Here is a 17440-nt window from a genome sequence, read left to right as displayed (position 1 = left end):
TAGAAAAGCGGTACTTGCAGAAGCAGACAAAGCCTTCTAAGCTCTGGCTCCAATGCACCAGGCAGTAATTCTTCAGATGTAGTATTTGACTCATTAAAGCTATGCAGTAGTGATTTAAATGATGTTAATAGGTTGGCAAATATAGTCCTCCTTAGAAGGGTGCATAATCACATTTCAAAATTTGATTTTGTTTTATGCTTCAGAGCAAATGTTTTTAGCTTCAGAATGTTATCTTGTAGCTAAGAGAATGGTGTGCAGTCTATCTGTAGGAGGAGGTGACATAACACTGAGCAAGGTTGGGAAGGAAGGATGTAACTTAGCTCTTCATGAAAAACTCTGCTTCCTGTGTCATCTCAAATCAGCAGCAGAAAAGGTGTTATTTTTTGGTGAATTGTGAATTTATGGTGAGGGGCAGGGTGTACACAGTCTCCCTCCAAACACTTGGATTACTAGTAAACAGCGTGTTTCTCTCCTTGTGGAGGGGACAACTATAGCACCATTATTCCTGAAGTTATAAAGGTCTCCTTTCAGATGCATTTATTATGTGCCCTACTTTCTCTTTGCTCTGCTCTGTGATCAGTATGCATTACATATCTGCATCAGGATCCTATGTCCCCTCCCATGGGTGGGGGAAAGAATCCAAATCCCAGAATTCAGTTCTGACAGATTTATTTTTACTTGCATTGTACGTTTGCAAAAAAGTGTCTTGTTCATCCTGACCGATTCCATGGAGAAACTGAAATCTGTGAAAAGAAGACAGATCTTGAGTATTTTATGGACATATTTTTTTATTTTTAAAAGCTGCTTAAAACTGGTTTTTTTACTATTACCCATTGCAGCTCAGAAGTCTGAAGAGAATTTAGGAGATGGAACATTTTAAATATTCAGAACATCTCTGTTTCTTTGTGTAGGGTATGAGTGTCAGGATTTTTTCCCATCAAAATCTGGACCAGTGCTGCTGTTTTTAAAATACATAGACTGCTTTGGTGTTACACACACTTCAGTAGCCCTTGCAAGTTTGCTGCGTTTTTTTTGTGTGTGCATGTGTGCGTAGCTAATCTTTAAAACTTGACATTTGTCTCTATGATAATAAAAATTATGCCATCCTCTCCTTTCTTAAAGTGGCTTTTTAGTAGGTTGCTTTATAAGTGTCACAAACTGCAGTTGTTGCTAGGTAAATTTTTTCCCCTCCTTATCTCCAGTTTGCATAGCCTTTGGAAAAAAACTAGTTGCTGGTCTTGAAATTCTCTGCTTCCCATCACCCCTATTTTTTTTGTTCATTTATACAAACCATGACAAACTTGCAGTGACTCCTTGCTTATGTCAGTGTTTTCCACTGCTGCCCTTTCTTGTCTTTGCACCCCTTGGCATGTAAAAATCAGGAGCAGTTATTTTAAGAAAATGTCTTTTACATTAGATTTTTTACTGTGTCTTCAGAGATGGTATTTACTCCCTAATGCCTTTCTTTACCCCCTGTTGAGAGTAGGTTGTAGTAGAACAAGTAGCTGCACTTAGGGAATAGAGCAAACTTAATATGAAAATGGCTTAAAATAGTCTCGTACATAAGTTCCTCATTTAATTTTTGTGTACAGTAGATGTTAAAGAACTGATCATTCTTTAAAGAAATTCACTATTTCTTCACGGCAGAACTCAGAAATGTAATGAGGGTTTTGTTGATAGGGTTGTTGTTTGCAGCTCATTGTTTATGGTTCACCTGTCATCATTCTTCACATCCCTTGTGCTCCTGAGTACAAAATGTGAAAGGGACAACAGCAGTGGAGGGCAAATCCCAGAATCACTTGCACAGGGATAAAAGGTTGGTGCCCTGTGGTAGCGAAGTCATCTCTCTGGTGAACACTTCCAGTGCACTCTCTTCTGCTTGTTTTGGTTTGGAGGTCTTTTGTTGTCCTGTTTAAAAGTAAAAATATAAGTAAAATATTTGTAAAGGGGCATAATAGCGAAAGTCTTTTGCCTCTAGCAATGGCTGGGTGCCAGGATGCTTAGCAGCAATACTGAAGATATTCTTGATCCTCTTTTACCCCCACTCGTTCTTGCCCCCCCACTTGTACTGACAGAACAGGGATTATGTTTTGAGCCAAATAAGTGAATCAATCTTGCTTAAAATGCAGGCTTGTTCTTTTTTTGTGTGTGTGTAAAATCTTAAAAAAAGAAAGAAAAAAGCACACATTTTGTGGCTTCAGTGGGAAATGCTTCAGGGAGCTAAAGAGTTGTCCTGTTAGAGATTGAAGGGGATAAGAGGAGCTTAAACTTCTGCTGGGAAATGTGAACAATTTGTGAGTGCACACCTGTGTCACCAGCAAACTCATCATGACAGAGCCACTTATTTAAATCAACTGCCTTTTGATCTGTGTCTTGAAGGTTTGTTAGCTTTGGAGCTTTGAGCTGCAGGCACAAGGTGTTCAGAAAATATGATATTCAGAAGTGCACCTTACATAAAAAACAGTGCTCTTGTCAAAACAGGGATTTATCTCTGGTCAAACTAAACAGCTGGGAAGTTGAAGGGGAAATTCTGTTTCAGGGAAGATCTGTCTCGCTTGGCTCCTCCAGTTACAAGTGCTGTAATCAGTAAGGCAGTCTGCAAGCACTCAAGTGAAACTCTCTACTGGTCTCTTGTCTTGTAAATTCTTTCTGCTAGTGCAGTGGAAATTCCTGCTGTTTGGTGTCCGTGTACAGTAATTTAGATCTGTGCAGACTTGTAAATAGAATGAGTTTTGGTTTAACTGTTGTGAGGGGACACTGCAGGCACAGAGGTTCTGGAAAAACTGCTATCAGAAATCCTTTTATTCCCTTTTTCCTAGAAAGTTGCATGGAGATTGGAATTACTGCCAACTTCACCTATATATATATTTTTTTCTTTTTTTTTTTTTAAATAGCAGATGAATTTCCATAGTCACCTTTACATTTTTAAGTTTCAGTATGCTTAAATGATACTTATGGTAGCAAACAAAAAGTTATAAGTTGAGATTTTTTTGCTACTGATGGCCAGAACTTTGTGAATTGATTGTTGGTGATAAAGGTTGTCACCAGTGAATGGTCACATTTTCAGAAAAACAGATACATAAATTATTTTAATGAATTTGGTCAAAATTAGTCAGAATGCAGGAGATGCTTCCAGATCTGAGTGGATAATAGCTTCATGACCCACTGCCATAGGACATGGAAGAACTTAGTGGAAGGTCCTTACTTTGAACCAGAGACATTAAAAGTTTAAACTGATTTCCCAAATCCCATCTGTATGTTTGCCTCTCTCTTCATCCTCCCTCAGATTTCCCGAAGTCTTTCTTTTTATTCCAGCATAGAGCAAAAATCAAGAAATAAGTTTTTATTTTTTTGAAAAAAGGATTCTTTTTCACCAGCCTACCCTATTATTATTATTAACTGAAATAGATATTTGAAAGGAAGCTCTATGAAATGGAGTAGACTGTGCCATCATTTTGAGATATTAGCATCTTTGTAATGCAGTTCAGATAATGAAAGAAAACTTGTCTGACATTTTCCTATGTGTAACAGGGACTGGGCAGAGGAGAGAGGTCAGTGAAAAAAAGAGGTGAAAGCTTCCTACAGTTTTCTCTATGCTTGTGATAACTTAAAAGTATTCGACTATGACACTAAAATGGGTTATTCTGAGGTTAAATGAGGTAGTGGCCAAGAGATGTTTAGCAGGCCATATCACATTGTTTTAGTAGAGAAGGCAGCTGCACAAGGCATTCTTCTGTTTGGATGCTAAATTATTAGGGCCAGTTTTGGGGCTAGAATTTGTCTTTGCTGGTGGTGGATTACCTATAAAACAAGGATTGAACTTGCCCCCAAAAATCCTAAATGAGGAGATGAATTTGTATTTTTATGAAGAGTGTTTAGCTTTGTGTTGTGTACATACTTACACATGCATTTATGCATGTCTGACTTTGATGTCTGAAAAAAAAATTCACAAATGCCTTCTTTTTGTGGTGTCTTCACAATAGAGGAGATAGGATCTCAGGTAAGTCAAGCTCAGACAAGGCTGAAGAAGAGGGATCACTTATCAGAATTTTTCTCAGAAATCTGCAGTTCAAAGGGTGGTAAAGTCTTACCTGGTAGTTACTTCCAGAATTTCTAGGAGTAACTTGCTGCATTATACATGCAACCTGGCATTGTAATCTCTGGCACACTAGAATCTGAGTCAAACTGCATCTGGGCTAATGCACAGCTTAGTTTTGTAATGTTTAGAAGAACTTTTATTCATTTCTTTAATTACAGTCTTTAAATGAGAAAGAGGATATTGTTTCTAATATTATAGTAGTCTTGATATCTTCTGAGACTTAAACTGCAAAGAATAAGTTTCAGTACTATTCAAAATAAATTAAACTGGTTTTATATAGAGTTTATAACTCCCAACTAAAAGAATTTTAGAGTCAAGGCTGCCTGCTCTGCAATGCTTAACTTACTCCATTTTAGTCTTTTTTGGAGGCCTTTGTGTACTGCCTGCTAGGACTGTGGGTGATATCTTCGATAAACTATGCAGATGATAGTGTAAAATATTGTTAAAATTATTGTAAAAATAGAAACTTGGTACTACATGTTCTTCTTGCTATGACTTTCTCATCATCCCTGCTTATCTTGCTGTCAGAAAAAGAAGTCTCTTTCTATAGTTAGCATAGGAAGGCGTATCTGGCCAAAAGAAGAGTGAGCTTATCTCTTATCTGCCGCCTCCATCATTGGCACAGTTGGGAGCAAAGGCTTGACTTCACAGCTCTGCTTGCGCATGAACGGTTGGGGCACTTCTTTAGTTTGACTTGCTCTGGGGTTTTTGATGTTCCTGGTGTAGGAGGTGACCAGAATCAGGAGTACTTGTGGTGAAAGCAGAGGCTGCCCAGAGTCATCAAAATGGGGCATTCCCTGGGCTTCCCATTTCACTGCCACTGCTGCAACTTTAGAGGAGGATTTCCTCCTGAGGTCCATGCTCATTCTGAGTCACATGGCTTCTAAAGCTGTTCATGCTGCTTTCACTCCACCTTTCAAATACAGAGCTTATTTCTGTAGCACTGGATCCTTTGGGCCACAGCTGTCTTATTCCAGTGGATTTTCAAGCCCCATTATCTGCCTAGTTATTAGGTTGTTTTCCTTCATTGGTCATAAGTCAGCTAATTGCTGCTTTTGCCTGCTGTTGAGACAATCTCATGGACACAGTGACTAAGAAGAACAGTCAGTACACTGGAATGGAAAGGAGAGAGACTTCTATACTGAACAGGCAAGAGTAGAAGTAACACAGTAGGGAGTTGCAGTAGTGATGCTACTGGAGAAGCCAGTCTTTACAGGGCAAATATAGCGCTGTAAGTACCTTGATTTAGCTGTATCTAGCCTTAAGTGCCCAGCTCTTGTAGCAGTATTAGCGTGTGTGTAGTGGTTGTCTTTTTTTTCTTCTCCTAATCTTATTGGCCTGCTAGTACAACAGGAGTAGAGACCCAGTTCTTCCTCTCAGCTGGACTTGGGAAGCAAAGAATTTGGTTAGCATATGTTGCACAAGGTCCAGTGGTATGAGGGTTGCATATGTACCTGCTGCAAGATTGCCTCAAAAGCATCTTCCATCTGGAGAACCCCAAGAAATGTCCTTGCTTTGGAAGAGAAGTCCAGAGTATTTTTCTGTACGCTTTTTGTTTTGAGGGACTGGGGTAGGGTTTGCTTCTGGCTGCCCCCAGGTTGGTTACACTCATTCTGCAGTGATGTTCAGAGATGGCTGAGCTGAGCTGTACTGCTCCATGAGGATTGGCCAGCTCAGCTGCTATTCAACAGCAGTTTCGAAGCCCAGCAGTTGGAACCTTGTTCACAGATACCATACTTGCTAAAACTTCCTCTATATTAGAACAAAAAAAACCAAAAAACAAACAAACAAAAAACCACAATAAAACAAAAACAAAACTTTGTTCTCCCCTGCTTGTTTTTATGATTTTGGTTTCTTTTTCATGCTTACAGCATCATCAGTGCTGTGGGGAAGAGGCATGTATGTGTCTACATGCATATTTAGATATAAACGGACAAATTAAAATGTTGACAGGGCTGGTATCGGTGCAGCACAACTGATGTAAACAATTCTGCATCCTTTTGTAAGACAGTGGAAATTCTCAAAGATGAGGTAAAGGTCAACCTAATTTTGTGGGTTTATATAACTGCATTTTTCTCTAAATTTTTTTTCTTCTTCTCTGTGAGACTCCCATAAGCTGAAGCTGTGTACAGAGCAAATTACACTGCAGATAGCACAGCGAAGGCTGTCAGCTGCACAGAAAGTGCCCAGGGTATGAATATTTTTATTTAGCTTTTCATTCCTATTGTCATGTGTGTTGTTAGCAGCAGGAATAAAACTTTCAGAATAAATTGTAACATTTAAAATGCTGCTCTTTAATGGTCACAAAATGGTCAAGATAGCTGTTATTGCTAATTATCTTTGGTGAGGACCACTGTGCTAAGTGGTATTCAAAGGTTCCCTTAAAGCAAAGGCTGTAAAACGAGGGAAATAGCACATTAATGGGTAAGGCAAGGTATTAAGAAATGGAGTGTGGATTATTTGACTTTTTCATATGTACTAGTGCATTCGTGTCAGATTTTTCTGAAGTAGTTGTAACTCACATGTGTGTCTTAACCACATGTAAAATGTAATTGCTAATTACCTTTGGTGAGGAGGTAGAGTGGACCCAGCAGAGCCCAAAGGGGAAGGATAGAGGAGTTGCTGATGCTTGTAGGTGTGTGCTGGAGGACAGTGTGGAATATGAGTGAGAAGCCCTGGATGGGCAGGATAGCGCTGAAAAAATGTCAGCCCACTTATGTGTAGTGTTTTTGAGAAGGAGAAAGAAGAATGGGTAATAATCCTGATGGGAGGGAAAAAACTTGAACCTGATGTGACAAAACAGAGACCCAGCACAGAGGATTTTAGAAGCTTGTGAAACTACATAAAATAAGGCAAAGAAAACCAAGGCAAGTGCCTGCTTTCAAACTAGAGAAGATGACTGATGGGAGATAGGGATAATGTTGATGTAGAGGAGGTTTCATCAGACTTGAACTTCTAATCTCAAGTATTCTGTCTCCCATCAAGTACTGAAAACTCCACTGAGCTTTTAAAAACAAAGATTCTGTGTGTGAATCTTCAAGGTTTGTGTGGGTCAGTCTTTCATCCTTTTTCTATGCGATTAAAATTTGACATTTTCCCCCTTTCAAATGAAAATCTGATGTTTACTTTTTGTTGACTAGGGCTCATGCTGAGTCTTAGGGAGAACCAGATACTAAGAGGAGTGGCTTTAATGAACTGATATTAGTCTAGATGTGGCCAAGAGAAGCCACTGCATGTCAGGAGATGTCAAAAATTGATTTCATTGGAAGACAGTAATTTGTTTGGTATAGGCTGGGTGGTATTTTCAGAAGAGGTTTGAGACCCTCCAGAATGTTTTGCTCCCATCTTGCATGGGCTAGAGAGGAAAAAGTGGCAATGTTCGGGTTCAGGTCAGTGTGAAGACCAGATAGGAGGGAATGTTTGCGAGATGCTGAAGTAGTATAGTGACAGGGCTGAGCAGATACGTAAAAGTAACTCAGAGTTTGAGGAATGAAGAGCATTGTCTGTTTATAGACAATGTCCTTTCAAAAATACAGTGGTTTGGATTAGAGCCAGAAGTTTTTTGCTAAGCTCTTCTTTCTTCTCTTTTGTACCATGAGTGAAAGATAACAAGTCCCTTCTCAGTCTCAGTGAATGTAAAAGAAATGCTGGCTTCAGATGTAGCATTTGCAGGTTTCTGTCAGTTCTTAAAAAAGGAGGAAAGAAAATCTAAATGTATCAGTTCTCACTGTCTGTCCGTAATGCTGCTTCCTTTATTCTTTCTGGAAGGGAAACGTGCCTAGCTGGATATGTGGATGATGAGAGTAAGAGAAAAAGTTTTGGATCACCCAGTAACAGTCATGCATTGTCTTACTGCCCTTGTCACCCCAGTTATTTCCTGTGTGTGCTGTGGGGTACTCAGGAATTTCAGAACAGAGCATCAGAGAAGCCCAGGTTCTTACTGGGAGCTGCTCAGAATGAGTAAGGTGAGGAGTGCTAGTCAGAAACAGCCAGCATGTTTCTCTTCAATCCTGCTGCTGTTTTTAGATGAGACAGCTGAAATCAGGATTGCTAGGGAGACAGATAATGCCTGAGGCAAATGTCTGAGGATTTGCTGGAGCTGAAGAACTGTAAGTGTAAAAGTCTCCTTTTCAGAATCCACTGCCTGGACCCAACCTCTTGTGGCAGGTGCCTTGCAAGTCCTCTTTAGAGAATGTGGCAAAATTTATTTTTAAGATGCCACAGCTGAGTGCAGGACCTGTGTACAGCTTAGAGCACTCACTGGAAGTATGAGAGATCTGAGTTAGTTTCTCTTGTCAGCCTGGGGATACAAGTCTGCATCTTCCAGCTGTCCAAAGAGTTGCCCTTGTTGCTGGGCTGGGATGAGGAGCTGCATCATATTTGCCTGCAGCTCAGAGCTGAACCCCTTTTACAGCAGAGACCACGAGTTCTGGAGACCAGCAGAAGAGCAGATGAGGGTGAGAGTGTTGTACTGTAGCCCAGTGGCTGAGACCTACAGGCAGCAAAGAGTTGCAGGTTGTGGCTCCTGCATCTTCAAAGTGTGTACATTTTACAGGAAACAGACCATGGATAATAACCTGAAATAATTCCCAGCCATCACTGCATTTTGTAACTGTTCCAGGTTGGATATATTACTGTTATCAGACTCTCTCATAGCATCTGAGCCAGGTTTTGGATTGCAGTGTTGTTGAGGGAGGTGTTGGACATCTGACTGCTCGGGCTGGACTCCTTTGATAGTGTGGCAGGAGCAGGTCAGGTGGGAGGCACTGTGCTCCACAGCCAGATGATGAAAATTGGATGTCCTTTGAACAGCACCACAGTCTAACAAAATATAAGAATTAACTGTGTATCAAGGGGTAGGAGGATTAACTACCGATTCATCTGTTTAGAAGGGCACTCAGGGGTAGAGACTGACTGCTCAGCGTGCTCTTAGGAGTTAGTGAGCAGTGTTTTTCATACAGGAGGTCAAGAGTTTAATTACGGACAGCAGTTTGCATGAGTGACTGTGGTGTAGTGGTGTTCACGAAGAGTGGGAGAGAGGGTAAAACCAGCAGCTTTCCTAAGAAGAGTTTATTTCCTTGTCAAAACTGTACAAAGGCCTCAAATGCAAACTCTCCCACCTTGCAAGGACAGGCAGTGGGAATTGCAAGCTTTTCCTTGACCTCAAAACTAGGAAGGAACCAACCAAAAAGAAGGAACCAGGTCAAATGTCTAAGGACAAATGTAAGTGACTAGTGCAAGGATGTAGGTTCAGAATTAGAAAGGTCAAGGCACAAAATAAGATGCTAGTAAGAGAAATTGAGAGCTACAGTAAATAATTTTTAGGATGTCAAAGTCTTTGCTTCACTTTCCCTAAAGGAACTAGCATGGTAGCTGGCTTGGTATAAAATGTTTCTTGACTAAAAATAATGTAACTGTTTGGACCTCTGTGTCATCCTCACTTGAAAGTTGATACTGTGGACTCTTCTTTGTGTCACTTGGCATCTATCCCACACCAGAATCTTGAATTTACTACTTGCATTTTGGCCCGACTGGTAATAACGATTGTTATTTACAATGCTGTCTCTGCCTGCTTTACATTTTTCATATCTGACATGCAAAGTGCCTCCCAGAGGAGGTCTTTTAATCTCATCCTTCTTAACCCTCCAGCTGTGTAGAGTTTTCTCCAGTCAGTGCACAAAAAACCTACTGAGCTGCTCCTTCCCCCAGCATTAATAGGATTTTCCAACATAAATCTCTCATCTATCAATGGATTAACATGCTTGAAATGTAACTCACTGAGTAGTTTAAAAAGCTCAGCCATGGGTAATGAAATACAGTACCTTTCACCACAGTAATGCCAATTCTGATCCACACAGGATCAGAGTTACTAGGAGTTGCTGCTTGAACTGTGTCAGCTGAGTGTGGTTACAAACCCACATCAGGGATTTCTTGCTGGCCAGAATGGAGTGAGCTGTGCAGGCAGTGCCTTCCCATTTCAGGGAGTAGAAAGATATGCATCCACATTTAACTTAGTTTTTAAGATGTTTGCTAGAAATAAATGGTGGTACAGTTGGATTTCTTTTTTTGTCCTTTTAAGGAAAAGATATGATGGGGGGCAAAAATCCTAATATGATATTTATTATTCATACTTTTCTTCAAACATGAATAATGTGTGCAATAATATATATAACCTTGTTCAGTTCTCAGATGACATAGTCTGGGGCACTGATTGGTGTCCTCTGCCTGTCTTCTTGGGATAGGACTGGATTGCACACACATGAATTTTGTTCTGTTTTTAAAGCTACTTTTTTTAAGCATTCAAAAGAAATTTTTTTGCATATACCTGTCACTGTATTCAGCAGTATCAACATTTTTTCTTTAAAAAAATATCACTCCCATTACAGAACTAATGTGTTTGGACCCCCTTGAGAAGGGAGACACTTGGAAAAATGAGTCACAGTTTATTTCTGGACCTTGAAGTGATGGGTATGTGACATTTTTCCCTCAGAATTTTTGAAACCATTTCTCAAAGAAAATGAACTTTAGACTTGGTTAAAAAGGCTGTGTGGCAAAACATTTTAGCATTTCAAATAAGGTCTAAGAAACTGCAACCCTTACAGAAAGTCAGGTGTGTCATTCTCAGCCTTTTTTTTTTTTTTTTTTTGGGCAATGCAGAGTGTGGTGATGTGTAGCATCCTAAAATAGACTTCTGCATCTGGAGAATACATCTGTTAAGTAGAGAAATTAGTGATTATATATTGGGTTGTTTTTACAATAACTCAGATGTTTTTCTGCAAAACTATTACCAAGGTTATGATTGCTCTTACCTCTTTTGTCTTCCCTTCCTTCTTAACTATATTACCAAGCAAAATTTATAGCAGAAATCAGAACTTAAAAACTACAGTGAAATGGAGATTAATAGCATCATGATAGTTGAGCAAAAGCGAATCTCTGTGCAAGTAATTAGTTCTGCTTCAGCTGAAATCCTGTTTCACAGTTTTCTCTTCTGTGCTCAAGTGTTTGCATGGATCCATGGATTTTGTAGCTTGCCTCACATTAGTTGTGGGAATGTTGGCTTTTTTGGTTTCATGAACTTCATAAGCTTCCGCTCTTTCCATGTAGTTTTAGTTCCTTGGTGTCTATTATAAAAATGAACTGGGGAAACTAGGATTTGGATTTTGGGATGGGTATTTCAAAAAGGATCCTTGAGCACATAGAGAACACAGGAGGAAAAACAGTGTATGCAGGGCAGATGTGACAGCTGGTAGGAAGGTTTAATGAGTGAAGGGCCATGGGCCCTTCATCTTCAAAAAGGAAAGCCTTCACAAAGCTCTATCAATTTATTCTATTCTTGTGTCTGTGAATTCTGAGGCTGAGGGGCCACTACTATAAAATACTGAAAGTCAACATTTACGTTGACAGTGGTTTTGCCCCAGGTAATTTCATTCAATTCTTGGTGATGGCTGACAATGCTGCAGGTTGGGTATAGCTCCTGGCCAGTTGTCCTTCCTCTTGGGGTGGCAAAATAAAATGATTCGGCTGGGTGCAGTCTGAAGGTGTCCTGAGGTGTGGGTTTGCCAGGTACTAAAAAGAGAATAGTTAATAAAGGGTGTCTGAGGGTCGGACTGATATTGATATGAAGGTATGAAGAGATGCAGAAAATAAAAGTAATACTTGGTGTGTCTGTGTATCCTGAGGCAGCTAAGTGTCTGTATTCCCATCTCACTGAATTTTATTATAGCATTAGTCAATGGAGGTTGATGTCTTCCCTGCTTGAGTTAGCAGTGGGACTATTTCTGTAGCTTTCTTAACTACTTCTGAAGTAGCAGCAACAGAAATCTTCTAGTGATGTGCTGTGTGTTGCACAGATTTGGGCTAGTTGTAACATCCCTGTTAGGACAGTAGTTCATCACGTTGGTAATTCAGAGAGTCCAGTTGGTCTGAAGTAGGCCCTTCTGAGAAAGGAAGGCAGGGACAACACCTGCTAACGAATAGTTATTGTAGCATTTTTGTTAAAAATGAAGTTATATATTGCTATACAGTCAATTGCTATAGGGCTGTGTATTTTATTATTCATCAATAAGACAACTACATATCTTCCAGTGATACACTGTTAATGTGCCAAGCAAATGCCATGGTTGGTTTGTTCCTTCTCTCCTTCTCTCATGAGGGGATATTGTGTTTTGTGGCTGAGCATTTTGTTGTGATGGATGCAGAAATGGGTGCTCAACCTGCACTCATTGGTGCTGGCAAAGGCAAGAGGAAAGTTTTGTCCTAGGAGTGAAAGTGGTGATGTCTGTGAGAGGTTTTTTCTAGGAAAAATCTTGCCTCAGTCTTGTACCTGTCTCAGTAAAACTGTAGATGTTGCACTGGCATCTTGCCCTTCACCACGGCAGATGCACTGCACCACAGAACAGAGCTGTGGACTTCAGGTGACCTTCTAAGTATGTAGGATTGAGGCACTTGGAAGGCAACGATAATATCACCTAAGAGAAAGAATGCTTGCACTGCAGTGCTTGGGGCCTCTTATTAACAGTGGAAGGTTTCTGTAAAACATTTCCTATGCCAGCTCCATTAGAGCTGTATCCAGAGTCCTTCATGTTTGATATAGGAAGGTATTTTTGAAATCCTTTCTTTTGAAAAGTTATCTCTGTGAATACTTTGTTGGCTTGCAATCCTTTGTTTTCTTGTTTCTTTTTCAAACACCCCACAAAAAATGTTTTTGAAATCAGGACTATTATTCATTATTTTTCTTGTTGTTTCCGTGGGGTTTTTTTTTGAGGAGGTTGGGGGTGATTGTGTGTGTTTGTTTGATTGGTTTGTGTTTATTTTTTTTAATCTAATATTTTTTATTTTAAATAGAAAATTTCCATTTTCTATTAACCCCTTCCACCAAAGACTGTGGCTCCCTTATGCTTCCCAGTTCTCAGTTCCACCCTGATTAACTTTTGAGTTGGTGGGAAAACATATTTAATTCTTCTTGCATTCCTGTTCTGTTGCAGATTTTGACTTGAACTATTTTTGGCATTGGAGCAAGTTTACAGACTATGTGCAGTGCGTCCTCACCTTCACTGGTGTGACTGGTTACATCACTTACCTGTGGCTGGACTCCTCCCTCTTTGTGGAAACGCTGGGCTTCCTTGCTGTGTTCACTGAGGCCATGCTGGGCGTCCCCCAGCTGTACCGCAACTATCAGAACAGATCGACAGAAGGAATGAGGTACAGTGCTTGTCCCACATCAAACACGTGTGTGCGCCTTCGTGTGTGCTGTCTCTGCAGTGTGGGAATGCTTTTCCAGGGAAGGAAATGTCATCTCTACCATTTTTACTTGAAAACACAGCAGCAATCAGAGTAGACTTTCTCTCAGTAGGTGCCAGTGCAGCACTGCTGAGGGTAGTGGGAGTTCCACAGCACCTCTGAAGTCTGACCCTTTATCCAAATCCAGCTGGAGAGTTCCAATGTGAAACATGTTCTAGTGAAGTAAACATGTGAAACCACTGCTGTTGCCATTAGCAACATGTTGTAGTTCTACTCAAGCTGTGCTACACTGGTAATTAGAAATGGTCTAAAGAGATCTTGCATATCAAAAGTAATGAAGGGGATGAAAGTGTTTTGAGCCTGCAGCCTATAACTGTAAGTGTAACTCACATAATTAACTTTTTCTCACATGTCTGCTCATCACTTCTTCATACTCCATTACATTTGTAGGGAATGACATCAGTATTTATTTTTGTGTCAAAGATTGAAACTGACATTTACAAAAGCTCCAATAGGACTTTTACAGTCATGACTGTAAAAATATGGGACAGAAAACTTTAATCTTGTGCCCACTCTTGAGTCATTAAATCAGATTATCTTTTCACACTGTTTATTGGATAACTCAGGTGGTAGCATTAAGATTACAAAGGCAACTTGTGGAGCTTTTTTGAGAGAGAAAACCTTCACTGTGGTGCATCAGTACACTGGTCTGGAGAAACAATACAGCAGCAGATTCAGTTCGTAGAGTTCTGTGATCATTTGTGACTCTGTCTTCTCTTTCATTGTTTCATTATGATTTCTGTGCATTCCTTTTAAAATTTCCTGGGACAATTTTTACTTTGGTCAAAACAATTAACTATGCTATCCCCAAACCAAAGCAATTCTCTCCTCTTTTCACATTGTTCCCTGTGCTTGTTTGGCTTGAGCATGCTTATACTAGCTACTTTGAGATCTTTTTAAACTTAAAATGTTCAGAAATTTGCCTTGATGCTTCAGGCATTTTCTGATTTGGAGTCCCTTTTGTACAGACTGAGTCAGGAATTGCTTCCAAAATACTGGGGTATTTTTCATGCACCCACTGTCTTAGAAAATTCTGTACCTGTGATATCCAGAAGGCAACTTATCTACTAGACCTTTTTTGTGCCCTGGTTTGACTTTTTCTTTTTTTTTTTTCATCTGTGAATCATAATGCCATATTAATGATGGCCACTGGTAGTATTTTGCTTTTCCTTAACTCCTTCTTGAGGATGTTTCAGTTTTCCTATTTCTTGTATGTGCTATTAGCAAAAGGATTTAAAAAAACCCCTTTGCTCTTTGTAAACTGCTAAGCATAGAATTGCAGAATTCTCATCTGAAAGTGCTTGGCAAAAGAGTGCTGTATTTAGTCAAGAGAAGATAGCATAAAAGCTCATGTTTCCTTGCCGTGGAACAGAACCAGGTCAAGCAGAGCCACGCTCCATATCACTTGTGCCCATGGTTCCAGAATGCATTCTCCTCTCTGGTTCCACTCTTGAAGCAGTACTCTGTGTGGCATTGGACATTGATGGGTCTAGGCACTGATGAGGTAATGCACACCTTTGTGCTGCTGAACTGCAGCACATGCAGCACATTTTCCTTCACATGTTGGTGCTCTTTTTTTTTTTCAGGTTAAACTGTGGTTTTATATATGTTGCAGGTACCACACACACTTTGTAGTACCATGCAATCCTAAACTGATTGGATGTTCTCTAAGCATTACTGGGCTGTTCCTCCTATGAGAGTGAGTGACTTTTGCCAGTGTATTGCCTTCTGTTGAAGGAGCTGTTGGAAATACTTCCTCTGAACTTCATTTCCTGTGCCTGCTTCTCTAAGAGCATATCAAGATACCCCAGTCATGGAAACACTGAAGGGAGCGTGTAACAGTGTGGTCAGCCTACTTGCATGGGTATTTACCAGGTGAGGGCTGGCTGATGCCCAGGTTAGCTGATTCCCATGCTCTGTGCAGTTATTTACAGCTCAAGGCAGAAATAACCACGTGTGTGGATGGTTACACTGTCGGAAGCAATTGCACTGGGGATCTGGGCCAAAATGTCTGTCTGCCAGCCATGCTCTTAGCAAGCCTCAGTGGCAAGAAAAAAGAGATGAGTTTTGAGTGTCTCTATGACTTTAAGCTTAGTGGGGAGAGCAATGAGTATTAAGCTGTTCTATATAGTGACCTTTTTGTCAATCACCACACTGGTTGGAGGTGGTAACTTCTTAAACCACAGTAATTCTGTCACCCAGTGCAGGAGTGCAGTCTGTGTCCCTGATAAAGATCACAGCCTTTACTACTGCCAGAGAAGTGGTTGTTCACAGGTCCTCATGGGTTGGCTGAGAAAAGCTGTAACATGCATCTGTCTCTGAACTGGGACAGAGCAGCTGATACATTAACGCTGTTAGGCAAACAAGTGCTTCCATAAAGGTTAACTGTTGAAAAAGAAATGGAGATAAGGTCTCAGTATGTGGCCCTATCTGATCAGAGTATCCTGCCAGACTCCTCTGATACTCTTATTTCTGAAAAAAGGCCACACAACCCACAACCCTTCCCCCCAGTAACACCTGTTTAAGTGAGAGGTTGAGGACATCTCACACTTGAGCTAGCAGTCATTTTCTGATAAACAAACTTGGAGATCAGGGGCCATGAGATAGCTAAATGGGAGAGGTGACTGCAGTGGCAGCTGGGATACCATTTAGGAGCCTGTTGTGGAAAGGGTCCTATCATCTCACCTCTGTATTTCCATTTGCTGCTGCCTGAAAAGTCCCTTACTGATAATGTCCTCTGTGTCTGAGGTAAATGTCCAGAGGGCATTTGCAGCTTAGACAATTATGTTTATTGTAATAGAGCATGGCTGGAGTGAAGGAATCACTTACGTGCCGTGTAGTGCTCCTACTCCTAGAGAATGAGTCTGGTTCTTTAATATCTCTGTTATGCTAGATAGAGCTCCTCACATCTTATTTTTAAGTTTTCATTTTTCCCTTCCTCTCTCATTTTCCTTCTTTTTGTAGGATTATTACCACTAGGTCCTGTAGCTTCCTCCTCTGTTCTGACAAAGCAGAGACCAAAGGAGAAGTTGGAAAGAAATGGTAACAATAAAAGTAGAAAGGAGATGCATGCTGAGTAACAGCTTTTGTGAAGTTACTGTAGTATGTCCTTGTGAGTTGATGATTGATGGGTGGAAATTTTCCTATAATTAAGTAAACAGCTAAGCTAGTCAAAGCAGCAGAAATTTTCGTCATGTTCTCTTTGACAATTCACCTGATTACTTTTGGAATGAGTACTTTATGAAAACTTGGAGCCCTGCTTAGGTACTTCTGAATGGTTGCAAACCTAAATAGTACAGTAGTAGTTATATAAATTATGGTACTAAACTTGACAGAAGTGCTTTGTAATGAATTGTGTTAATACCTATCAAAGAAATACTCACTTAATCTCCATTCTTTTCAAGAACTAAACTAGTTCTGTCAGGTCACCTAGTAAAAGACTAGTTTAATTACTTTAATTACTGGGGTGGATTAGAATTATAAGTGATTATGTTAGCAAAAAGAGAAAAGCTGCCTCAAAGTTAAAGAGCTTTAGAGTGTTTGAGAAAAAAAAGGTGCTATGACATTAAAAGATTATTCATCACTTGTAAATTTTCTTTATATTATATGGTAAAATATTTCAAGATTTGACACCCAGAACACCTCTATCACCTGTTAGGAGTCAGAGCTTCTGAATGCTACAGTCAGGATCTGATGCTCCTTGTATTATTAACTGCTTTTGTTTTGGGACAAAAAACATACAGACAGGAACTTTGTAATTTATCTTTGTGTCCCCACTCCTTCTAGGATAGTTGTCTCCCAGTCACTTTCTCTTTCTAATTAAGTGCATTTGTGAGAAAAGGTGATGTTCAACAGGAGGTAGTGGAAAGGGTAGGAAGGTTGACTCTAGATCTGGCATTGCTGCACACAGAGTTCAGTGCATTGGGAGAATTACATCCTTGTGTGGACAGCAGCTTTTGTGGAATTCCTGTAGGGGGGCCTTTTGCAAGGGCTTCTCAAAAATCACCTGGCAGTAAGCCTTTTTCACTGCCAGCTGCTGCT

At 40.2% G+C, this 17440-nt stretch overlaps 1 protein-coding gene across 2 annotated transcripts in view; it reads left to right on the top strand.

Annotated features, from left to right (window-relative positions):
* Positions 1-17440, top strand: part of SLC66A2 (solute carrier family 66 member 2) — a 64403-nt gene that overhangs the window by 28894 nt on the left and 18069 nt on the right. For both annotated transcript variants that reach the window (XM_014254576.2, XM_005525237.3), the window contains one exon: positions 13084-13300. In XM_014254576.2, coding sequence (XP_014110051.1) covers positions 13084-13300 — 217 coding nt within the window. The remainder of the gene's footprint in view (positions 1-13083; positions 13301-17440) is intronic.

Source organism: Pseudopodoces humilis, chromosome 1, assembly GCF_049639895.1.
Source record: "Pseudopodoces humilis isolate 2021_Gansu_Grassland_sample_001 chromosome 1, ASM4963989v1, whole genome shotgun sequence".
NCBI lineage: Eukaryota > Metazoa > Chordata > Aves > Passeriformes > Paridae > Pseudopodoces > Pseudopodoces humilis.
This window is presented reverse-complemented; position numbering and strand designations above follow the sequence as displayed.